At 36.4% G+C, this 27,313-nt stretch overlaps 1 protein-coding gene across 10 annotated transcripts in view; it reads right to left on the bottom strand.

Moving 5' to 3' along the window:
• The window catches only part of LOC117242443 (cAMP-specific 3',5'-cyclic phosphodiesterase-like), a 350,276-nt gene that overhangs the window by 93,864 nt on the left and 229,099 nt on the right, over nt 1-27,313 (bottom strand). The window contains exon 1 of one of the 10 annotated variants that reach the window (XM_033509119.1): nt 17,220-17,623. The exons of the other annotated variants lie outside the window; for them this stretch is intronic. Coding sequence (XP_033365010.1) covers nt 17,220-17,446 — 227 coding nt within the window. The 5' untranslated portion in view covers nt 17,447-17,623. Of the gene's footprint in view, nt 1-17,219; nt 17,624-27,313 lie in introns of those variants that run through there. 10 annotated transcript variants of the gene reach the window in all.

Below are 27,313 nucleotides of genomic sequence, written 5' to 3'. Positions count from 1 at the left end.
ATCGGCTTTCAACTAACCTACCAATCTCAATTACAAGTTATTAATTATCAATTTTTACCAAAGCCCTCGATATCAAGTTTGCGCGCGAAATTCGACCAGAGAAATTGGAAACGTGGAAAGAGGAAATAGATACGCGTGAAGCGTTCTCTTCTTGTAATTCCCAAGCGACGCTCGCTCGCATATTGTGTAAAATATTTCACGCAACGTAAAATTCGTAGAAAGGCTGTTACAAATGGCGAAAGGAAAAAAGAGGCAAAGGGAGGCTGCGAAACGTGTATGCATCTTTCATGTCACGGTTTCGGCAACTCCCGCGGACTATAAAAAAAGAGCTCGCCGTGAGTTTGAAGGCGATGCCGCGCGTAAATACCATACTGACGGTTTTCATCGAGGGACAAGCCGCTTCTCGAGGGAATATTCCTTCTTCACGAAAGAATTCTCAAAGCGTAGAGGAGCTACTTTTCGTCAAATTTATCCGATCTTTGATGTATTTCGTTTATACCAAACGTGATCCTTTCTAAGTATGTTTATCCTTTGGTTAAAATTAAGAAATTCAATTAAATTTACAATTGATCAGGTTGCAATTTTCAAAGTTGAACCTAACATCGATTTGAAGCAAAAACATAAGCTTCCTGTGGCTTAAAAAAAGCAGATATCTCGTTCCTTTGCAAGTGAAACTATTACCAACTTACAATTACCTTCCCTAGACTAACCCGGAAACAAGTCGTCTCTCTGTAAATAAATCAAACTCGGATTTAAGCTTGACATTGATATCCAACGAATATACAGCATGGGCCACGCGATTCTTTCTTCGACAAGGACGTCTTTTTTTAAATATCTCCATAACCAATTATTTTTTCACCATTTCACCGCGATGATTTTCCACGTACAGTGACGAGAAGGCATCTGTCTGTACGAAAAAAAGTGTACATTTCAATTTCTGGAAATAATGCAATCGTAGATCGCAGTTCTAAACAAAATTTATTACTTTTCGCACCATTCGTCTTTCTCTTTCGACATTTTTCAGCAACTACACCGGTAACAGAGTTATAGCCCGAAACGATTGCGTGGCCCAAGCTGTATAAGCATTCGCTGGCTTTCAAAATAAGAATTTTCTTTCTACTGGTTTACTACCTGCACCACGATTATTACCAAATAATGCGCTGGAACGTCATCAAGCAACTACGATATCGTAAAATAGGATTTTTGGTAACATGGACTGACTGAAAGATATTGCAAATGAAATATATTGGTTTAATGGAGAGTTAGCGAACGGGACCGCGAGAATAATTCGTGGGAAGATATTCGGGAAATTCTATTTCGTCCCTTTTTGATTATGAGTGGGTCCTTTCTGCATTAAACCATCCCCTCGCAGTATTTCTGGGATTTTTTAATCATTTTATTACATTTTACTGCCTTTGTGGTCGGCGCGGTTGGTAAGCTGGATCGCAGTTTAATCGAATATTGACGTTCCTTTTTTCGCGATATCGGTAGAAGACTTTCGCATTGAAAAGCTAAAATTGACATACTTTGCAGATTCGTTTATTACTCTCCTATTTTTAGACGTTTCTCTTTTCCAATATTAAGCTTGTACTAACAACTTTTCGCATTTACATTTAAAGTTAAATAAATTGGAAAAAAGTTCTCTTATTTTCCCATTTCCATATGTATGAACAATATGCAAAGGTTTGCGCGAAACTGAAAATTTTCCGATGGAAGACGTTTTCCATGAACCAGAGCTTACAAACACGCGACGGAAAAATTTCTTTTACGTAAAACAAAACACACTTTACGACAAAGTACGTTTCATACGCACTGCAAATCAACGAACAGCCTTTTAACAAGTTACCAGAACCTAGTTACGAGGAACATCGATCGTCGACGACCAAGTTGTACCAAACAGACTTAGAATTGGTCACAGGTTTCTCAGAAAAACTCGCACGTGTATATGCAATCTCTAGATCTAACCCAGCAAACTGCGAAACCTGCGTTCGTCAAATCATTGTCAAACACATCTTTCCACGTTGCTAGAGATACAATTACTCTGACAACAAATACCAGATCAAAGAATCTTTGAACGAAGATCTCTGCGATAAAGATCAAATATCAAGCGTTTCCTTCACACTGAAAGATGTCTCGCTATTTAGAAAATCTAAGTAGTAGTACTCTCGCCGCTCACATTGTCGACGCTGATAATAAGCAGCTGTTACGCTGCAGTTGACGCGACCTTAAATCCTGCGTACAAGAAGAATCTAAAGATATATTTATTAAAAAAAAAATGTTAATTTTAATAAATATCCATAGAAATGCATATTCTGCGAGATATTTCTACGCAGAAAAATTGTTAGACGTTGTGAAACATATTAAAAGTTGCGATACGCTGACGCCGCTTGAACAAGTTATTCATAGACTGTGCAGAACTAAGTCATATAACCATATATCTTATAACTTACGATGGCCAATGAAACAGACTTTCTAATTTTAATGCGGCATGTTTCATATCCCAACGGGATACCCGTTTATCCATCAACGGTTCACAGTTAATCTGCCACGACCTCCCATGAAGACGTTCCAAATTTAAACACCCAGAGTTCAAGCCACCTGGAACTTTTTCCATTTCCATGGAAATCCTCGTTTTACGCGTCGACATCGCGGCAACTCATCCACCTTTGCTCTCGATAAGTTCGCGTTTGAAGCCGTTAGCAAGGGGAAATGAGACTTGGAGGAAGTCACGGCGCTTTTAACCGTCTTTCAATGGTTCGTGAGTACAAATCATTCTCTCCTCTCCGTGGGTTTTTCGAAATTTTTGCCAACGATTAATTTCGGTTCTTTCGTTCTACTTTTCCAGTTTACATTTATTTTTCGCGGCGATTTTAACGGCGATGGAGAAACGAGAGACGTTATAAATTCGAGGATATTCCGCCATGTTAATGTTATAAATTTTGCAGGAAGATTTAACGCCGGTTTCCACCGAGAAACGCGAAAAATTTCGTTATTCTCCTATATCGATATCGTTAATTACAGATAAAGAATTGGATTCTGGTTCGGCGTTGATACGAGGAATAAATTTCGCAGCAAAAATTTAGCGCTGTTTCTTTTTCAGGAATTTCCAGGAAAACGAAAGATCAGGTTACTCTTCAATTATAGCTGCGTTTTGGAATTTTTAGTTTCGTTTTCGAATCAAAATGTTTGTGGTAGAAGATTGGCTTTCTATCGAGAGCAAAGTTGAGCAGAGAGTTGACTTTTTAAATAGACTGAATAATGTGACCAAACTATGTAATTCGTTTCTAAACGAATGACCTGAAATATACCCGAAGTTTTTCATTTTTTTGAAAATTGTTAAAACTTCAATGTTTAAATGCCATTGACATGTTTGTCTTACAATCTTTTCTACAAAATCCTACGATAAATTGTCATTAGAAACTTAACGAAAATATTACATCGCGTTCTACCAATTTACATCCACGTCACGTCTGCCATAAACTTTCCAATCCATTGGAAAAATATTTCCCACTTACGAAACGTGCTGCATCTATCCCTCATAAAATCCAATTTACACAGTGTTTTCTCGACAGAAACGTTACCACGCTAAATGAAATACCCAGTTTATACGGTAACACCTCAAATGGGATACACCAACACCAATGCGGGAGGGTGGAGGGAGCGGATAGAATTTTATTTCAATCAGAATCGCGTTTAATTATTTGTTCCTATTCGTGGAAGAGGTTTCTAAGAGTATTACGCGAGAATAATCCTCGGACATCTAATTTCGCCCTTTAATCAAACGTCGATTAATCACTGTCCAGGTTGATATTCGAATAATTATCAGGGAACAATGCCTGTCGGTAGGTAATTGGTACTGTGTCCGATCCAATCAAGAAATCATCTACATCGATGTAACAATAAATTATCAATAATAACTAAACACTGTATCACGTTGAAAAATATATTTAAATCTTCAACTAAGAAAAATCTGTAAATAGATTAGAAATAATAATTTCCTGGATGGACTGTCTCAGAGACAGTCCAATAATTTTCTAAAAATCTGTCTTGAAATTTGAGAAATTGTATTTTGAAAAATTAAAATAAACCTGTTAATGCGTATACTATGTTAACCTAATTTTTATTTTTGTCCACGAATTAATGATATTGAAAACGTTCAATCAACGAAGACACATTTTCAAGCGAAGAGATCGTTGTAGAAATGGAAACTGACTAAACTATGACGAATAACAATTTGCCTGTTGGCCCAAAATTTTATTTGTATCATCTTCGACGAATGGAAATGAAATTTTAAATAAAATAAGTTAAAGCAACGACGAAATTACGCCTGAAAATTTGTTCGTCGATCATTCAATCAAACGAACCGGAGCTGTAACTATTTTCTTGTCGATGGGAACGAAATAATTGTGGGAAACAAATTGGCTGGTGTGTAGACACGCGCTACGATCGGAAATTACACGAGAAACCTGATCGATAATCGCGACACCGATACGTTCCGGGTTTCATACGCTTCGATCAGTGACGAATGTTTGCATAGATACGGACATCTATCGACACAAGCCTCCTGATAACGAGGAAACCACCGTTTTCACGAGAGACTGTAAATTTCTACTGTCGAATCTCTATCGAATCGGCGTCGAATTTTTTAACGACCATTTTTACTCCTTCCAGGATGAATATCGCGTCCATGGATTTTTATCGTTTGGTTAAGTAGCGTTTAATTAAAACATATTTGTAGTTTCATTGAAGCAGACGACGTTGAAGATACTTGGAAGTAATAAGAATAAAAATAAGTGGAGAATTTATCAAGGCTATAAGTTTTCAGTTATTACAGCTATAAGTTTAAAAAGTAGGAATAATTTAAGTTTCGTGGAATCTTTACAAAGTTTCTAAAACACGATTATTTTCAAATAAAAAAGAACGAAATTCAAACAAGGCAAAGGACGAATACATAATAATTTTTCAAACCGCGTTTCTGTTAAAGAGTACTTTCATTTCCATAGAATATTTATCAACTTTAAACGAAGCCATGACTGAGCAGCAGAAAAATTATTTATTCCAATTTTCGGAACGTTCAACCGGTTTTTGCTACAATTTGTAGTGTCTTCGCTATCTTCCTAGCCTCGTAAGATCATCGCACAACAACGTGTTGTGACCGACGTGTAATTGGAGCGCGGAACAAAAATATTTATTCGCCATTTTCTCTGTCCTAATCTCTGTTGAAATCGTAGTTGTCGATTCAAGAGACTGCCAATCATCGAAAACCAGAGGAAACATTCCAATCAGTCGTTATTAGTTTTGGAAACCCTACAAATCTTGGAAAATATTTTCTAAGATACTTGATAGGAAAGATTCATTGAAAATATCGTTGAATTTTTATTTTAATCAAAGATATTTTATTTGAGATCGATGATTTAGAGTTTTCTACGAAATTGGGATAACGTTTCAAATTGGACCCATTGGGATGTTCAAATTGCAGTTTCCACTTTCAAGATCGATTTCAAGTCATCGTATCCGAGTACTGGTTGGAGTAAAATATCCAATTATGCTCGTTAAACAATATAAAAGTTTAGAATAAGGAACTATAAAACTTTCGATTTTCCAGCTTCTATGACACATTATATTTTCACGAATTGTGACACTTCGAATCGTAAAAATATCCGCAAATTCGATACTTCTTCAAACAAGAACCTCGAAACCTTCCTTCAAATAGCATAAACTCCTTCAAGCTTTAACTCGACCATAGCTAAGAGCTACGAACTAAAATTCGGAAGGGCGTTTGAAAACCTTGAATCTCTACGATACCTCAAACCCGTAAAAGAAACTCTAATCCCCTTATTCGCCAATCTTTTTCAGATCTTCGCCGGTCTTCTTCAAATCTTCTGCGACCACCACTTCAAACGCACTGAAACTCCATGAAAACCAGAGACACGATGAAACGTCTGGAACTGCGAGAATCTAAAAAGCGGAAAGATAGGAAAGCTTGACGCACGCTGAAAGAATTTTAACTGTCGCGAATATTCTACGTGCGTTTGAAGCACACAGCTGTCTGACGGACTGCTCGGGTATCTCGCGTTAACCGACACGATTATCGTATCTGAGATTACAAACTCCTTCAAACCGTCACCAAGCCACTTCAAACGCACTGAAACTTTATTATCAAATCACAAGAACCGTGGGAATATTTGAAAAGGCGAAATTATACCAGAATTCGACACACGTTCAAACAATCTTAACTTTCACGAATTTTCTACATCTGTTTCAAACACACAACAGCCTTCCGATCTGACTGTTACGCGTATCTCGGGTTAACTGACACGATTGTTCGATTTCGGATTACAAACAGGCAATTTCTGTCGTCCTGGCGCGTATCCTGCACCAAGGACACATCACTCGCGCATAATCGTCAGCAACGATCCTCTTTGGTCGCGTGCCGACTGTGAACTGACGGCAGCCATGCCTCGAGCTGTTGCTTATACGCTGATCCAGTCAGCGTGTACCTGCGTGATGCGACTACGCTCCGGCAAATATTGTACATGTTGCCATATTTTTCTTTTTTTGTCGTTTGACTGCTGATAAGCGGGCAGCAGAAGGTTTTAGGTAGGTAGCCCATACTACGAGTCGTTTTATAATATTAACAGGTTGATCGCCAGGCGAATTTTATAGATTTTTCCCTGGCTACCGCAATAGATCGAAACACGCTATGCCGTAATACTTCATTTTTTTATAAAATATTACATTTGCGCTCTTCTTTTCGATAAAGTTCTGACAATGTTATCTAAGTCATTGGATATTGTAGAAAATTTGTAGTCCAAAATTAGAATATTCGATATTTATTTTAAATGTACTACATCGTGGTATTTAACGTTTGTGAAATATTACGTTATACCTGGGTACTTTTTTCTAACGATATTACGATAATGTTATTTAAATGATTGACGTTAGAGAAAATTCTCTAGTCCAATGTTCCAATATGTCATACTAATAATCATAATTTTTTTCAAACATACTACATCATAACATTTAACTTGTGCAACATGTTACATTTGCGCACTTCTATTTTACAACGTTACGACAATATTATCTTATCTAAGTCATTCACATTATAGAAAAATCCTTTAGTTTAAAATTTAGATATTTCCTACTAAATAATCGTTATTCTTTTCAATATAGTACACTATGACCTTTGAAAAAAAATATATTGCTTTGTGCATTTGCGCACATTTTTCTGACGATGTTATCCAAGTCGTTCGCGTTACAGAAAACTTTTCAGCCAAACGTTCCAATATTTGATGCTAATATCGACTATTCCGTTTTTTAAATACACAGTAGAATTTAACTTTTAACTTCTGCAAAATATTATATTGCATTTGTGCCGCGTTCACGGTTATCTAAACAAGTAAATCGTAGACAATTTTTTAATCCATGGGATTTATCTTATTTTAATCATTAAGGACCAATGTATCGTACCATGTCGATATGATACAGTTATCAGATCGTGAATTCATTTCTAGATTAATTTTCCTTATAATTCAAAGTGTTCGAAGGATTCCACATTAACCTATTATACTTCATTTTTTTTTTTTTTCATTTTTCAAACGCTGACATATTTTCTAAAAATGCGTCACAACCGGGACAAAATTTCTTTCACAGTGCATCACCGGTGCAAACGTAAAACCATATCCATTGCAATATTCGCATATTCTATACGACTTTATTGTTATCAAAAATTGGAATTATCTTTTTATTGGATTTCGTTGATGATCTATGAGTTCGAACGAATTATTGTGTTTATTAAAACGATTTTAAAGCAACACGAAGAAACGATACAATTCTTAATTAAAACATGCATTGTGTACGTTAACGAATTGGATTGAACGGTCACTTTATTTATTCAATCAGAAAACGTACACTGCGATTCACGCACTTTTTCTGTTAATGCGGAATTATTGGGTTTTATAATAACTTTATAATTGGGTTTCGGCTTATTGGATTTTGTTGGAAATTGCTAACTTTTTACGTTCTGAAAAAAGATCAAGAGAGAAGAAATATTAATTAAAGCGACGATATTAATATAAACAATCGATAATTCTATTTATTCCTTATGAAAGTATTCACTGATCGTAGATCGTACAATTTCTTTTGCTCTGTACAGGTTTTTGAACTCGTTTATTTCATCTTATCGATGGCTAATAATTTAAAAAAAAAAAAATTCCTACGTTTGACAAAATTCGATCTGTCTGTATCAGAAGCCAGAAATTTTATTTATATCTTTATGAGTGGAAAATAGCCGGCTCTGTATTATTTAATTTTTACTATTTGTTATATAAATATTGGCCAATAGGATTGAGATTAAAAGTAGATTGTAAACTATCTAATCGTGCATGTAGCAGCGATAAGAATCTAGTTTGTCGATTAGATTTAAACACTATCGTGACGATAAACAATAGATAAGCGAGTTGTTTAAATGCAAATGATACACATTTTTTCACGCGGCGAATTTAAATCGCTTTATTTGCTCGATATCCAGTTTACTTGTCCATCGTTCGTTTACATTAACTTCGATGCGACGCTTTTACATGTTTCACTTGCCAGCAAATTTCATTTCCATAGCAAATTTAATTTCCTACTTTTTCACGTACGATCATGTGTCTCCGTTATTTATCTTGTTTTTAGCCGAGTCCGTTTTACCACGTGCGTTTTCCTGCTACGTTCTATGTTGATACTGTTAATAAAGTCACGTTTTAAATATTGATCCTAAAAACAAATTGTTTGCCGTCGAATCACACGATCGATACTATTAGCGTTATTATTTTATTTTCGTACTTCGGTTGCTTCTCGAACCTGTATGCTCCAAGCTACGTAGTTCGACGAACAGCAAATCGTATCGTAAAACGTGACATTGTTTGGTGATTTTAATTTCTGTCGATACTTTTACGGTTTCATCTTTCGATATGTTCTGCGTTTATTCGAAATTTCCCCAAGGATGAAGCAAATTGAACATTCGCTCGAGGAAAACGTATTAGGAAATTCGGGAAACAAGGCACGATTTTGAAATTTCATCTACACAACCCGGAGTGTTTAAAACAAACGAACACTGAAAGATACGATGGCAAATTCGTCGTATCGATAAATTGGCTGCTCGTGAAAATGCGGGAAAATTCTACGATAAAAGTAACTCTGTAACGGATCTGGCTCTTCGATATTCCACGGTAATAAATTAATTGCAACCTGCACGAACGCATAGGTATCGGACAATAATTTGAACATGGAAAAGCAATTTTCTATATTGCTGATAGAGCGTCACGATTAGAGAAGCGAAATTCTCATACGATGGTCCTACTTTCGCGTAAAATTGAAATTGTTCGCGACGTCGCGCGTCCATTTAATTCAAACGGATATTCTTAGAACGAGCCCGGCTTAACGAGCAACTTCTTCGCGTTTCATTTGCTGTAAACCCGAGAACCGGACGTAAAACACAACAGCAGAGGCTCGGTTGTCTCGCGAAGAGACACCGGCGAGATATTCTTATGGGGCGAGTTTCTTATGGGCGACCATTCGTTTGGTCGTTTCACGGTGTCCTACAAATGAACCAACTCGCAAGTTTGTACTTTCGAAGCGAGAAGCGGAATAAAAGCAGGACTAATGACTGAGATCGTTTCGAAATAAGTGGATCGGGGATCCTGTCGAGAATACAGGAAGTTTATGGGGAAAACAAAGGACCGGGAGGAAGTTTAAGGAGAAGGGGAGATTTGCGAATGCACGAAACGCTTACTTTTAAGCTCCTCCGAGGATTTCGAAGCAGAGAGCTGCAAGACATTTTTCGAGAACTAATACTGCGAGTGTGGAAAAGTTGCGGAAATGAGAATTTCTTAGATTATTACGCGCAGAAATTATCAGATGCTTGAAAAAGATATGGAAGTTGTGGAAAATTTGCGAAGTACAGCTTTCGATGAGTAAAGATAGGTATAATATCTATACAACAAAGATATGATTTAAAATTTGCTGATATCGAACGTATGATAAATAATATTCCAAAATAGCAATACAAATTCTAGATAAATTATAAAGAGGCTGAGCTCAAAATACCAGCGACGCGAAAGTTAATTAAATTCCATTCTCACAGTACATAAATCAACGAAATTAATAAAACGACAAGCATACGACTTAAAATTTCCTTTCGACGTATTAATAAAGAATTGTCAAAATTATATTACACAGAAATAATTGTTTAAACCCGAGGATACGAAGTATACGAAACTTGCAAACAAATCATCGGTCGAAGCTGACGATCAAAATTCCTGAAAATAATACAAATTTCAAATTTATAGGGAATAATATTCTCAGACGGAAGAGAAACATTTTTAGGAAGAACCATGTCCCGAGTTTTCCACGATGTATCAATCGGAGAGATGAATTACTCGTTGGCGAAACAATTCGTAATAGAAAAAAGTGGATAGGAGCGACACCATGAAAGAGAAGAATCCAGGCAATAAATCAGCTTTATTGTTACAATATCGAGGAGCATGTTTGTTCGAACGATCGCGAAGCTATCTCTGATAAACCAAAAAGCGAGGCTTTCCTCGAGCAACGAAAATTCGTAGCAAAAAGATTCGTGGCATCGACGTCGAAAGAATTTCCTGTAAGAAGTGACAAGGTGTAATTTACGTCCCACGCGTTGTCAGGCCAGTTGACACGAATTGGCACGAGCCATAAACTTAAATGCATCAATGAAGATTGGTGGCAATTCCCTTGAATAGAGATCTCACAACGGTCCACGGTCCGCTACATTTATCATTGTTCGCGAAAAGTAGGATCAGAGTTCTACATCTTCTCGGCTAGCGATTCTTATTTCCCTTTATGAAACTAGTTTTCATTAGTTTTCTGTCCAATTAGATCTTTTTTCCTGTCTTACGAGTTCAAGGAAATCTCGTTTTATTGCCCTTTCTTTGATAAATGTCGCTTTATTTTATTTAAAAAAGCAAAATGGAAACGTTGAAAAGTATTTTTTCGTTTGTAAGAAGCAACTAAGATTTTATTTTCTACTATTTCTGTTTTTTCGAAATAAAAGTTCAGAGAATTGCTTTTCAACGATTTCACTCAATCTCCACCTTTTCCTTTCCTCAATTTTCATATGCAACTTTCAACCGTTAAATTTCTTCAAATTTTAGACAAACACGATTTTTAATATAAGAACAAGTCATTTTTGTTGGCTACGTTGTACGCAAAATCAAAGTGTAGATTTTACATAACAGAATGTAATAATATTACTATAACCTAGATCTAAAATTACTGCAATTACTAAACCAAAATTCTATATAGCAAAATATAACCAACCTACCTAAACGAAAAATTAAAATTTATATTTGCCCAAAATTACCCTCGTTACTACACCGAAATTCCATATAATAAAACATAGAATTACCACTATGTTCTACATAATAAAATGCTAATAAAGTAAAGTAAAAAAGCGTCTAAAAATCTTCGTTTCCTTAAAAATTGTACATCCCTTCATTTTTCGACACATCTAAGCTCGTCTTAAGAATCGAGTAATGTTACAAGAAGACGTTTCACGTTCCAATTGAAGTCACTGGAGAACAATGATGCAGTCTGTACTTTCGAGGCTCGTTGAAACCAGACACGCGGACGACAGTTACGATTCGAAGAAATCTTGGAAAGAAGAGGCAAGCAGCCAATCGCCAGGGAAATGAACATGTCACGCTCGCCTAATTGAGCGCCATGGAAAATCCTTGTGCCGGAATTATGAAATTCATTACACGACCTCGTGTGCCGTGCTGTCGCAGACCTTTTATTAGTTAATAACACAAGAATTATGAGAACCGTCTCGTAGCTGTTGTCCGACCGAGGAAAAAAATCGTCTTTTAAGCTGCAGGAAACACGAACTTCCTGTTACTATGAAACTCTACACCTTGCTTTTCCTTCTTACGTTATATACGTATAGCAGTAGATCATCTCGAAAAGTTTATTAATGTCCGCAGAGAAGTAAATTTATTATTTTTATGTATTTTTCGTTGAATAATAATCTTTAACGAGGATAAATAATTTTTAATGCGCAAGTTTCCGAATCTTTTAATATGATTTAATATCTTTCAATTCTTTTTACCTCTGACTTTTAATTTCTTTTTTATTGAAATTTTCTTGCGGAAGTAGAATTTTTTAGGTAGTCGTAAAGATCAGTTTTAACGGATCACCTAGTTTTAGCATCTTTTTTTTTTGTATAAAATGGATAAAAGATGGAGAATATTTTTAAATATTGGAGAATAATTTTAGCTATAGAACGAATACAATAGGTTAAATATTGGTAAATTATATTTGTAATAAAGTTAAACACCGGTAAATTTAAAAAATTGATCGTTTTCGCCTCAGTTTGCTACGTTGTTGGATTTTTAAAATTGATTTGACAAACTTGAAAGATTGCCCCTTCAAAATTTCAAGTTTCATATCCAATGCTATGTTAGAAAAGTTGACTTTATACCTAATAGAAATTCTTATTTCGTCCCAAAACGCCTAAAAGTTTCTTTCCTTTCGATACCATTCTACTCGTACGAGGAAAAAACTTCCAAAAAGTCCAAGTTTTCCGATATTCGATGCCGCATTAGGGAAGCTGACATTCTACCCAACGAAAATTCTTCTTTTGCCTGGGAGACTAAAAAATTCCCCAAACACCAAAAATTTTCCAATACGCAACTCCGCCAAAGAGAGAGAAAAAGATCAATTTTGTACCGAATTAAAATCCTATTTTAAATTTCAGCTCAACCTTCTATCGCTCATTCTCGTTAATTTTATTACAACAGCAAATTTACTTAAAAAAAAAAAAAAAATTCCAATTTTCAGTATGGCAAAAAATGAAGCCAAGATATTGCACTTAAAATACCCCATTTGTAATCATACGTTCCAAAGACGAGGGAATAGAGGTTATTTCCAGCAAAGAAAGAACGTAAAATTTTGCAGGTCGTTTAATCCAAAGAAACCGTAAAGAAAAAGTGCAGGTGGAGGAAATCGCGAAAGCTGTGACGTTTCCAGCGCTACCGTCGACGAAAAATCGATAGCGACAGCGGTTACAAGCGGACACGCGTAACTACCAAAAATAACGGGACGTTATGGCGATCGTAAATGCCAACTTTTGTGTTTATCACAGCTATACTTGCTCCGTAAACCTACAATACATGTATCGAATCAGTCGGGATTTTAGAAGGTTTGCCAGGTTGAAATTTTGCGTTATAGGGTTTACGTAGCTGGGAGCATGGTGCCGACTCATCGTCTGTTGTGTCTCGTGTACAGATTTTGCCTGGTAAAGTTGAACACGTTCCTCTAAATAGAGTTTTCAGCTGGCTTAGTAACTTTATTTATATACATGTGCTATAGATTGCAGGCTGGCGGCCATACTGTTTGGAGATTTTATACTTCCATGCAATATCCTGTTATGATTTTAAGGCTTCAAACATCTCAGTAGTAAAATTTTACGAGGCTCTGTAAACATGTATCGTCTAGCGATACGTTCTGTAAGTAGAAGGAATTGCTGGAGGTGATGTTTAATTGAAAGCTATGCCGGTGAATAATTTAGAGACCTTGCTACGAGTATACAAGACTGGTAATCCTGCTCAAAGCATATTTATTGAAATTCGAGATACAGCAGCAGCCAACGTTTCAACATTCTGTTCCACTAACAAAATAATTATTACATCTTTCCACTTTGTTATATCATAATTGTAATTCGTGAATTTCGTAGGAGAGAATATTTCATCTTTGTAGCGATAGCAATTATGTACGTCGTTACATTTTTCCATCTATTTTCAATTGTTTTAATCACAAGTTTAGATTATACACTGTACAGAAATAATGCTTGTAGACACGTTAAGTTTGCTTTTGTTATATTTATTAGTAATATATCTCATTACGTGTATTATTAATCGCTTGATTCTTTTGTGTAATATTTGTAAACATGGATTAACCAGAAATAACTGCATGGAATTAAAAAGTGAACGCGCTCTAATTCCTCTGGGATAAGTTATCAACTTAACAGCTTGATAACTGTGATTAAATCCTAGTGAATTTTCAGTGGCAATAAGAACGTCGTAATTGTTCCTATCTCCTATTTGCCTCACACTAAAACAGATCTACATTTTACAATCCTGATAATTCGTCGGATTCAATGTTCTATTTACAACAGAGTCTCGTAACGAGGTACCTATACTCTTTTGAACCATAATCTCGACGCGGAAGTGCGATAATATCGCCGTGATAGAAGCTACGTCTAAAGAAAAATATAAAACTTCCCGCCTCCACATCGAGATAAAATCGGTATTGTCGATCTTATTCTCGCCTTGAACCACTTAGTCAATTTTTAATGGCTTTTATCATGTAAAATACAAATACGAGTTACGATAAATGAAAATAAAATAATTCATAATAAATTATCGTAATAATTAATGGAAATGTATGTATACATGTGTGTGTGTGTGTGTGTGTAGATATATATATTTAAGTGAAATATTTTAATAATTCTATTCTTGCCACGATAATATTAATTCTCTTCGTTCATATTGCCTGAGATGTCGTTTGTTTAATTTTACACGAGATACAGGACCACATAGATCGTAATAAATCCTCCCTATAGTCATTGCCGACCTAATTTTACAGGCATAATCGAGCTTTCCATTCAGCTCGCTTAATGGAAAATTATATTGACAGTGGACGTGCCACACCTACGACCATTCAGCTTGAATCTAGGCTGTGGGTCCTTTCCCTCCGTGAAATTACCCATCCATCAATTTTGAATCTATTTTCTCACCAGCGACTTGCATTTCTCCCTCTTCGAGTCTTAAGTTCGAAGAAACACTGTAACTTTGGAATATCAAACTATCGTTCGAAATAACAGTCAAACTATTATTCAAACTCAATTTGTCATCGAAATAATGTTCAAACTGGTTATCACTAAAATAATATTCAAAATAATTGTCGACGAAATAATGTTTCAAATAATCGTCATCAAATAGTTGGAGTAATTGCAAAATACTAAACAAACATATAATACGTTCTAATTCTAACTCTTCGTTTAGCGATTTTATTTCAATCTACTAATCGCAACGATAATTACAAAGTAAGAAATAAATCTACTCTGTTCTCGTCTATATTACATAAACCTTGGTGTTTTCTTCGTTTCCCTCGGACTTTACAAAATTTCGTCTTCGTTTCAGTTTGAAATTCCATAATTCCATAATCAATTTGTTCTCAGTTTCTGTTGTTTTTCTTTTTCTTGTATTTGCGAGCCTTACAGAACGCCGCGTTGCGTACTTTCCAAAGTATTAGAAAAATTTGAAATTCTTGAAACTCCGCGAAGTCCACCTTGCCAGTTATGTGTTAAAAACCGATCAGAAATCGCGAGAAGTTGAAAAGGTCGGGGTGAAAGCTCGTTATCGATCACGAGAGGGGCTGGCGTGCCGTGCGGTTGTTAAGGGTGTTTATCACCTACACGCTCTTCAGGGTCGCCAGATTTGTGTCAAGAACTCGTTCCTGCACTGGCGAAACCCGTGGAAAAACTCGTCGAACAGAACGTAAAACAGACGAAGAATTCACGTGAGAAGTCTTCCTCAAGGCCACTACGTTCCAATATAGCGTCAACTGCTGCCTCTTCCTTCAAATCCTCATTTTCACTTCTTTTATTATCGTTCCACGGTGATTGATCGATCAAACGGATCTTTAATTTCTCGTTTCTTCGAACGATACAATTTTTGCCAGTTTCCTACTACCGTCCGGTTATGACTATAAGAATTTCGAGTATAGTTTACTCCGATATTCCAATAATTCAATAATTCCGATATCGAGCGGTCTAGCCATAAGTTACAGCCAAGAGAATATTTCACGTATCTCGTTTATTTTACGTATTTGTCGTTGTATCGGAAATAATTGAACGCATTGTGCTCAGTAATAGGAAAGAAATTTGTACAATCAGCAATTGTATAATCACAATCTCGTGCAATCAGAAGTTGCACAACCAGAACTTTGTATAATTAAAAGTTGTGTAATCACGAGAAAAAGAAGAGAAGAAGGCGGTCGACCGATCAGCGAACACAGGTGGCGGACCGCTTAATCTCATGTCACTGGGAAAATCAAAATGTAGTATTTCTGCTAGAGGCAATAATCCTGATGATCCTTGCACAACTGTACGCGACCAGTCCACTGGAAATAAGCAGGGGCCTACCCAGTAACCCTTTAAGATTATATCCAACGAAGTATATTAAATCCGATCCACTTACTGGCCTTAATGCTAATGCTAATGCTAATGTAATCGATGCAAAAGCTCGGTGGCGCTTACACGATGCGAGTCCATTAGAATCTAGACGAGAGCTGTCGCTTTGCACGAGACAAGAGGATGAAATATTGATATTTTAATTTTTATTAAATAATTCCTCCTGTATATACACTTTAATCCCACGTTAGTGTGTAGGGTTTTTCTTTAGACAATGAGATCTAAAGAATCAAGTGACAGGCCTCTGTTAATAAAATTATTATTCTGCGTAATACGTATTCTATAAGTTCAAAATTCAAATAGATGTGTCTGGTCGAAAGTCTGGTTTTGAAAAACAGAATTTTTAGTATTCTACAAATATGTATCGACTTCACGTATGTCGTCCGAAATTGTACAAATTGTTATATCCCTGGTTTCTTTATACGATTCTCTTACTTAATATAAATATAGATAAACTACTTTTCTGCTACCTGGCAGCATTGACCTGATTTAAGCAAAGGTTGTAGATACGCTTTTTTAACTTTGAATACTTTTATCAGGTATATTTTCAAATAATTTCTGATATTTTAAATACCTTATCTACCAATATTTAACTAGCTCGTCTTCTTTTTATCAACATCTAAAATATTTTTCGTTATCTGTATTCTAATATTCTAATCCTTTTATATTGATAATATTATACAACATTAGCATTAGTTACATAATACAGTATCGATGAATATTAGATTCACTTATTCTAATATTTCCAATATTTGACTATTTAATTATCTCATCCTCTCTTATTAATACGTAAAATATTTTTTCACTATTTAAATTCTAACATTCTAATCTTTCAGAATACCAGATCCATCTATTCGAATGTCTCCGATATTCAATTAATATTCGATCGCTTTATCATTTTTCATCGGCATCTCCACGATCATCAACCGCATCCGTCAAATCCACTCACCTCTTCTTACGATCGACGTAGTATCGACGCGAATGTCGTCGAAGACGATATCTACGCTTGTCAACATACGATGTAAGGCCAATAATCGCCGGTTCTTTCGAATCACGTCTCGAATCGTCGCATTCGCGGTTATCCTTCGCCGTCGAATCTCTTCGCGAGTCTTCCTTCGGGTCCTCCTGTTCCTGCCACCTGACCATCATCCACACGAAGAAGAAGAAGACGATCATCGTGTTCGATCATTGCCCCTGTTCGAGCTCGTCTATCAAACACATCGATCGTTCACCGTTTCTATTTCACCTTTCACGATCACTTTTCAATTTCATTATCTTCACCATCACCTGCACTCTTTCTTCTCGGCAATTTCTCGCGGCTTTATTTCATATTTTTATTATCGCGATATTTATCTTGCAAGTTTGGTAATTTTTTGATCGATCGTTAACGATCGATTACTACGATCCAGGGTGGATAGTCGCTTTTGGGTTCTTCGTAATTGAAATTCAGTTTTGCAAGAGGTTCGAGCAAGATCGACGCAAGTTTTCTGTCGCGAGAAATTGAAATTGTTTATGTGGATCGTTTATGTGAATTGTTTAAAGTGGATCGTTGGACGAATCGTTTGTTTTAACTTTGGTTCGTCGAATATGGAAGCTTTGGAAATGGAATTTTCATTAGCAGAAGATAGAAATTGAGAAATATCGTGGAGAATCTGGCAACGCTTTCGAAAATTTCCTAATCTCTGTTTTAACGATGAATTTTTATTTTCTTATTTCTCGCGAGAAAAGAGTTTATTTTTAATTCTCTGATCTAAATGTAATCTACGAAAGATGATTTCATTTTTCGAATTTCTCTGACTACGACTCCGTATCGAACGGGGTGAACGGATATTATTAAAATTAATTTATAAATTCAGAGATACACAGAGCCATAAAATATGTCTTGGTCGTTATTGTCGAAGATTAAGCATTTTATGGTATTATCGACCTTATATGTGAAATTCGTCGGAATAGAAGACTGAATTTTACAACTCACGATTTCCCTCTCACGTTTACCTTCGACAAACACATGTCGAGCTATTTCCTCTTTCCGGACCGAAAGTTAACATCCTTTCGTGCGATTCTTCATGACAAATGTTTGCTCTGAAACATCTCTGTCGGTTTCACCAAAAAGACACAAAAATTCTTCTTCCATCGAATATACCTATCAAGAACGCATATTTGATGATCTCGAAAATTTCTTCGATCCTCGCGATTTTAAGAATAAACGACGGTCTAATTCTTCGTCCAGAAAATCCGCAACACGAGCCGAGCGCTGCGTATTTCTATAAAATTCATTTCACAGGGTCTTGCGCAGTCCCCATTAAGGCCGCACGAATTATTGTAATTAATGCAGAACGTTGATTGTTACGTAAGCGGGAATAAGGTGCCTCCAATTAGGAGGGAAAGGTCCACGCTAGGAAAATATATTTTCCAAATAATCGACTAACACGATGCGATCGTCTGGCAGAGAACAGTCCCGCCGGAATTTGCAGATTTTAATGAACTTTTATTACGAGGACGATCCTGTCGAGTGTGCTTCAACGAAATTCGTGGAATTAAAAACCCGTTCTCTCGCCATGTGCTTTTTCGCGTTACATTTCACCTCGTAATATTATTTCATCTATCGCTGACGTATTTAATCGTCGTTCGAGTGAAATTCAAGCGTTAGATGAAAATTTCATTCGTATCGTAACGCGTGTTAAAAGGAAGGCAGAGTGATTTTAAAATTGACGAAAATCTGAGAATGAATTTAAATTACGTATTCTTTTTTTCTCTAAATTAGAAACGCGAAGCGATTTACAGAGGAAATTCAACTTCAATCATTTTTTCAGCCGAATCTTCGATCTATTTTAATTCCTGAATTCTTTCTTCGAAAACTGATCGAAATATCGAAATTCGAGCAATCTTTAGCAGTAAAATTTTTTAATGGGAAATAATTCTAACGATCCCGTGGCTTCGATTCTACTTTGCCTAAATGGTTCGAGAAATGAGATACGAAGGAAATAAAGACAACTTGATAACGCGATCCATTTATTCGCCGGATTTAGAACAAGAACTGTTCGATATGATTCAAGAACAATATTTATTGTTTGATATCTAACGACAGCGAAGGAAACGCGTGTCCGCGTTTTTCATTCTCTTCGTTGAAAAACCGCAGGAAACCGCGAAGGACACGTGCTTATGGTTGTCGATTCTCTACCTATATACTTTCATATGTACCTATATACTCTGTGTCTACGTTGAAACGACTGACGAGGTAATCTTTTGTTCTGTAGCAAGATAGTAGGATAGTGGAAAGAAAACAGAGTAGAGAAAAGTAGGAAAGGGGATGGAGTAGTATAATAAAATACTAAAGCAGTAAAATAAAGTACGTCGAAGCAAAATATAACACCGAAGAACACAGTAGAAGAAATACTAGAGAATATAATATAGTACTCGCGTAGTAAATTAATATAAACCGATGTGCAATAATTTGAGAGTAGTATAGCGCCACGCTATAGTATTATGCTGTCATACAATAGAATACAATAGCTGTACACACTGAATGCAACTACGAAACTTGCATCACGATGATCCAATAATAATTATCAGTAAGATAGTGTACGCGTACGTTTGTGTACATTTCAAGCAACAAATAAAAATTTACGAGTTTATTATTGTTGAAAACGACAAGGTGAGTTCGTGCTCGCCATCCATATGCAGATGCGTTAGTTATAAGAAATAGTAACTAGAAGATAGATTTAATCGATAGGCTTAAGATGCTTTTTTGTTTTTATCCCTAGTTTTTGTAAGCGCGTGCAATAAAGATTTTTTTTGGCTCAGAACGATGTGATAGATTTATCTATTCGATGAAATAATAACTATCGTGATCCTCTGTGAGTATAGAAATAACAACAATTATTTAACGATAATAGCAATAGCGATTAAATTTACGAATTCTAAAAATATTCGATCGTTCGATCGAACTATTGTAAGATCACGAATCACCATGAACCTCGATCTGACGGATGAACGATTTGACCAGTCGAGGCGTTCATGTAGGATATAAGCTGATTCCTGTATACTGGCCTGCACAATAGGAATGTCACCGTCCGTGACATTTCTCCCGTGCTATTATTAACAAGACACCTACAAAGAAGCATCAGACACCCTCTGCGCAGTCGATTGCGCGCTCAGAGACGCTTCCTGGACGATTCTTGGCCCATTCGGATCGAAATCTCCACAAAGAAGATAATAGAACAGGAAATAATTCTTCTAAACAAACTGGTATTTTCAGGAGAATATGTACTGATAATTAGGAAGACGATGTAAATCTAAAACTTGAAGAAATCCAGTTTCTGATTTACTTTATATTTTATCGATCTACGTCACAATGATATGCAACGAATTTTGGCATGAAAAATATTCCACTCGAGTGAGACATTTTCTCGTAGTCACTGGCACGTTATATCACACTATTTTCGTAATTCCAAAATTCCATGAAACGTGACGTTCAAGAAACAAGATATTTATAAAGACGACCAATAGCGTCCATCTAATCCATAGACGTTTTCTAATTTATTATTTTTGTCAATCTCGTATATTTTCAGCGAAATTGGATTCTTCTCTCTTTTTTTTTCCAGTTCTAAAATTCCATAAAATGTAGGCCCGGAAAAGCTCGAAAATGTTCACGAAGAGCAACGATATCCAGGAAACAAACAATAGCGCCTCTCTGATTAATCTCGCACTTTCAGAAAAATATGCTGATTTTTATTTTAGTAATTTATACAATTTCACGAAATTTTGGATCACAGAGGAGAGAAAAGATAAAGTAAGAAAAGGACTGAATTTATACGGTGTAGACGACGCCGATGTAGTGCGAAGAAACGACAGTCTCTGCAACGTATGGAGGTTATCGCTGAGGGGTTAAGGAGTACGACGAGAGCGATTGCTGCGGCACTGCTGTCAACAATTTTTATTTTTATTTTTTTTTTTTATTTATTTGCGGGTAGTTTACAATCAATCCTCATTCAGAATTATAAGTAAATTATTCCGACGTGGTACTATAATACGGATAATAAATGATTAGCGTATGTTTGATTCTAGCTGAATCTAACGTTTAAATCCGCGAACCGTTACGATTCATAAACAAAAACGAATTACAATAAATGTAGAAAGAAATCGCATCCTTGCGAAGAACGCGATACGACTGCGAAAAAGTACGTTTTTCGCGGTAGAAGCGGAGAACTGTTTTTTAACGTAATTAAATCGGATTTACGAACAAGAAGAATGAGAACGAGTTCAAATGTTCCTTTTGTTTCATTCTTAGTTCTCATCTCTGGAAAACCAGCCTTTTAGTTGGCACACAACTAATAATAATAACAATAATAATAATTAAAATAATAATAATAATACGTAGGATACAGCACAGTGCTACACGTAAATAAACAAAAGCGTCAAAATTGCTTTCTATCGAGTAAACTATCGAGATATACAGGGTGGTTGATAACTGGTGGTCCAAGTGGAAAGGGGGTGATTTTTTTTTTAATTTTCCCATCGAGACAACGATCTACAGTGAGATCCGTTATAACGTACCGGACGCGCACCGAACGAAAATTCAAAGTCGATTTTCTCGAAAACAAAGCCTCGAACGAAAAATTTTTATTCTATATTTTCGACTTCTTTTTTCGCGTAGAATCACCCCCTTTCCGTTTAGACCACCAGTTACCAATCACCCTGTATAAATAAGATTTTCACGAGATTCTAATTGCTGGAGAAATGTCTGCAACATTTTTATACTGATAATCTTTCCTCGTAACGGTCATTCTTATTGTTTATTTTATTTAAAACCGTTTTATTGAAGCCGTCTATTGACGACTTAGTCAGTGAATAATCTTTTGTTGGAACGAGATCAACGTGAGTATGTACTTAAGATTATCGTCGACGTTATACTTTTTCCTGTCTGCGTTGTACATAGGGCGCTTTACGACTATGCGAGACAATGTGGATGATTGATAGTATCACATTGCAGATGTCACATTTTCAATGATATTTTCCAGTGCGCACATTATTGTACGTATGTGTCAATTAAGCGTGTCTTCATCTTATCCAGACTATCGTGGTTCGTTCTTTACGACCGAACTCTCGATTTATCTTGAAATCGTAGAAGCTACGGGTCAACTTATGCGAATTTATATCGTAATTTTGTCATAATACGTTCCAGTCGTGTTCGTGTACTGCTTCGATATGTTTTACAATGTCAAACGATGCGTTGCACATGGAGCACTGATTTGATTCTTCATCGGGATACGATTTTTAAAGTTAGATAGGACAGTTCATTTTTCTTTTTTTTTTTTTTTTTTGGCAATGGTTCCAAATTAGCGACAATTTTTTCGCCGGAATAATTTATCGTACGGAAGAAAGAAATCACGTGATCTAATCGACTGTTGACAACTGGACTGTGAATTTTTCTGCATTTAATAGCACATTCAAAATTCCGAAAAGCACGAGAAATCTAACGTACGGTACAGTAGAGCCTACTTTATCCGAATATAATATTTCCCAGTAACGAGTGCCTTTTTCCGTTTCAAATATTCCATCGTGGTTCGTATACAGTGTGTCCTTTTTCTTCTTTTTTTAAACAAAATATCGTATGTGCGACAGAAGTAGCGAAGAATGTTGGAAAAGTCACGAGGGTCGCGGACGAATTAGAAACCAAGAACGTGATATTGAAAGTTATCTAAAGCACGTAGATTGCTCTCAGATGCTGGCAACAGTGGAGAAACCGTACATATACTGATGCAATGCAATGGTTTCGTCGCAATAAAGGCGATAATAACGACGATTTTATACAAATGGAAACAGCAAACGAAAATGGTAACGGAGAGGTGGTTCCTCGTGTCCAAGCACTCGCGCCATTGGAAAAAAGTCATCGATGGTTCAAAGTACAAAAGGAACGTAACTCTATGTCGTTACTTACGTTGAGAAAATTATTATAGTTTATCGGAAAAATTCTTCTAAATGTGGAAACTAGCGTAGAAAGATAGGAATCTGAAGACGGGAGCAGTTGAAACGTGTTACGTTACACGAAAATTGTAGGAAAACTGTGGCAAAAGAAGTTCGAACGTACATGGAAGATGTTCGCTGTAATACAGACTGGATGAAAGAGATCGAAGTTGCCTAATACTCTTGTCAAGTAATAAATCGAATGAAAAGAACGCACACAACTCGGCGACCTTGAGTGGGCATAAAAATGTATCAACGACAGAAGTTGCGGCCAACTAATAAAGCCATTGATCAGCTTAAGTAAGAACATCGAATAGGCGGCAGTTCTCCTCGATTCAAAAGTACGTGTATTAATTTTATTCGCGATTGCAATATAATGGAGATTCGTAAGGGCAATTTTCTGACCCAGTTTTACCATCGCGGGATTATATTGACCCAATGTGATATTTGCCAACGTCATGTATCATTGATCAATCAAAAATCATTGTATTTACATTGCAGCTGGATCTATGTATTTACATCGTATCTGTTGTATTATAACCGTGCAGAATAAATACTGTTCGTTTATGTTTCCTTTTTAATTTATTCGTATCTACGATTTATCGAAAAATAACAAGTAAAAAGCTACTCATTTCTATTCCTATATAGTTTTTCAATAAAGCCATTATTATTGGAATTGGAAATATTGCATTACGTATGCAGAGAATCACACACGAAAGTGCTACGAAAACGAGGAGCGTACCAAGTGAATCCAAAACGACCCATTACGGTAGTCCGAGGATTAAAGGGTGCAAATCTGAGAAAGCCACGCTCAACTTTCTCGATTAACTGTTTGCACGTGATTTGATGGGAAGATCGAACGACAGATGCATATTCCATGCATCACGAGAGAACAGTGTAGTATCTTCGTTTTTAATTATAAATTATATAAATTTAATTAAAAAATTCCTCCATTCATCTTAATCCGTATCTATTCGAACAAACGAAATTTCATATCGGACAAGCGACTCTTCCACTGTCCGAAAATTCCTTTATTCGAACAGAGTTTTGTCTTCCTGTTAGTTCGAACAAAGAATAGTCTACTGTACTTGGCGTAGTATTCAGCGGATGAGACAAATTTCAATTTGTTTCGTTAAGCTTGGAAAAACACGATAGCGCATCGATAACCTACTTATTTTCTAATTTTTCCTAGAAACGAAACGCATGCCGAGAGAATCTTTCAGAGCATCTTGAACAACAGAGGATATGAATCTTCCACTTGCGAATTCACGATGAAACTCATCGATTCTTGTTCTCCACACAATTCAATAGGTTTCGTCCAATTGTCGTCGATCAATCGTGGACGATTAAATCGCGTGCACGGGGCCGCGGGTTCTTTTAAATTAGCCTCGGCATTCGGCGAACATTCTTTGTTCTAGGCTTAAACGAACCGTGACTCGATCGCTAAATATTGACCGTAAGTATCCGGTGCAAGCGTAATCGCATGACGTCATCCTTTTTGCCGGAGAGTTTTCGACGCTGGATATCTCAGACAGAGTATTAATATTTGTGAAGCACTCGCCTGTGGCTTTAATTTTTCCGCATTTTTCGTCTCAGACACGGATATAGAAATTTGAGTTTTCGAAGGCTTTTCAGTTGCACGCGAGTGTAGAACCGCGAGTTCTATTATCGAAAATCAAACAGAAATAATACGTTGCCTTCTACGAGCTTTCTATTGTTCCGATAAGTTCGAACCAATTCTCTCGCTTCCACCCAACTATTACGAATAATCCCAAACGTAAATAACTAAACCAGAGTAAATACAAATAACAGAGCAAATAACAAAATACAAATATCTACGAGAGATATCTAAAATGTTAAAAATATCGTCAAATCGACGTATCTGTAATATCAAAAAAAAAAAAGAAAAAATCTCTGTAAATCGAACGACATTTTTCGTCTAACCCACTACAGTACGTGAAACGTCGCATGTCACAAGACGCAACTAACATTGCTCTCTGCGAGCTCATACAAAATTCATACCCCTCCCCATCGATTTCTTCGGCAACTCGCACATTTCGCTTCGACCCGTGCAAACTCCCCCTATGATTTGCTTAAAAAGGCAGTCGCGTAGCTGGAGTGCATCATCGATGCACCTTGCAACCCACTGCAACCGCCGAATATGAAGCCCTTCGTTCTAAATTCGCGTGCAGAGAGCGAGAAACGATGGTCAACTGCGACAGGGATTTTTCAATGGGTCCCTCGATATTCCCGGCGATCGATGGAATCCATTACGAGAATTGGAATTCCACGCTCAACAAGTACCCGGGTGAAAACGGGTTGTCTAGCGTGGAAGACTGGAATCGTGCGTGGGTTATCGATTTCAGGGGTTGCTGGATCGATCTACTTTCAGTGGCTCTCTCTCTCTCTCTCTCTCTCTCTCTCTTTATCTCTTTGCAAGGATAGATAACGAAGAGAAGAACTGGGACGATGGGAAAAAAGAATGAAAATGGTAGGTTTTTAAGAGACTTGCAGGAGACAGTAAAAGGGTGTGGATTCAACCCTGTTACGATTCTTCGATTTTTATGTTTCAATTTTACTCCACCTTTTTGCAGATAAAAACCGTTTGAGCGAACACAGATAATTGAAGCGGAAAATTATTCCTACTAAAGCAGACTTGTTTTTCCTATTTCGTAGAAACTGCGACGATAATTTGTTTAATAAGCTGGAAAAATATAATTGAATTCGAAAACGTTGGAAAGAATAATTTCATACCTAACGAAGATATAATTAAAATTGCAAGATCTCGGTAAAACAAGAATCGTCGTTTCGTTATCGATCGTAGATTCGCCTCTCTGTAGCGAACGGTGTAAGCGGCTGAATTTTCAATGAACTTAACGAGCGTTTGATAAAACGACCAGACTCGTGGCCACGACCTTCCTCTCTCGTTCACGTGAACCACACTCAAGCAAAATTAACGTCGGGCTGATAAACATCCGATCAAGCCGCGAACTGTTTATATGGTTGCAAATTTACGAGCAGAAACGAGGGCTCGTCGATTCGCGATCCAGTTTCATAGAACATTTTCACGGAAACGTTAACGAGAGAGACGAACGTTCTCAATAATTGATGTTTTCATTGAAAATATACACAAAAGAATGTATTATTTTCATTTAGTTTGCTAAGATGATTTCACGTCTGGTATACCGTGATTTATATCTTTCGTTTCAAAGTTCGTCCATTGTTTGAAATAACGAATACTGAAATGACTTGTTACAGTATGGATAAAAGATCCTTTTTCTAATCTTTTTTTTAGTTTACCAACGTGGAACGATTTTACGCGCTTTGAATCTCAATTAAAAATCTCCCCCTTTTTTTCCGTTTTATTTTACACAGCCTCGATATATCGTTTGTTCATTGAAACAATGAATCGCAGAATCGTTGTGTTGCTATTTCTATATTGGCAAAGTGATTCCATGTGTTTCGAATTCTAGTCGAAATGTTATTCGTCCTTCTGTATTATTTTTTATGTAAACTGATCCTTGCATTTGCAACGGGTCCGATTGGATCATTTTTAGCGGATGCGATCTCCGATAATTTGACGCGCGAGAAGTTATTGTCCAGTGACAATCGGAAGGTTAGTTACGAATCAAATATTCGCGATATTTTGTGTTTCCACCCGGAAATGAACAAAAGGTTTCTTTTATTTTAATTTGCCTGCCTTTGTGAAGTGAGGTCGCGTGTTTAAAATCGTGGTGGAAATTTTCGTAGAAAATTCCATTTTTATTGGTCAGCTATTTTTTACTTATTCTGTTGTACGCAACAAAAAAATATTTGAAAAAATAACGTGCAGTAACGTATCCTCTTTGTTTGCGATCGTTCTAACAGCAATGCACAGCGAAAAAAAAAAAAAAAATATTTCCGAGTCACGTGAGGTATCAGCGTTGAGAAAATCGTTAATTATCGCATTAAAATTTCATTACTGCGCTAGACGTGAATTTTAATTCTCCGACGATAACGCATTAACTATTTTCTATATCTGTCTAGTCAGAATGAAAAATGAATCATATTTATTATAATCGGAAAAAACGAACCAAC

This window comes from Bombus vosnesenskii, unplaced genomic scaffold, assembly GCF_011952255.1.
Source record: "Bombus vosnesenskii isolate JDL3184/JDL3185 unplaced genomic scaffold, Bvos_JDL3184-5_v1.1 scf7180000016274, whole genome shotgun sequence".
Classification (NCBI taxonomy): Eukaryota; Metazoa; Arthropoda; class Insecta; order Hymenoptera; family Apidae; genus Bombus; species Bombus vosnesenskii.
This window is presented reverse-complemented; position numbering and strand designations above follow the sequence as displayed.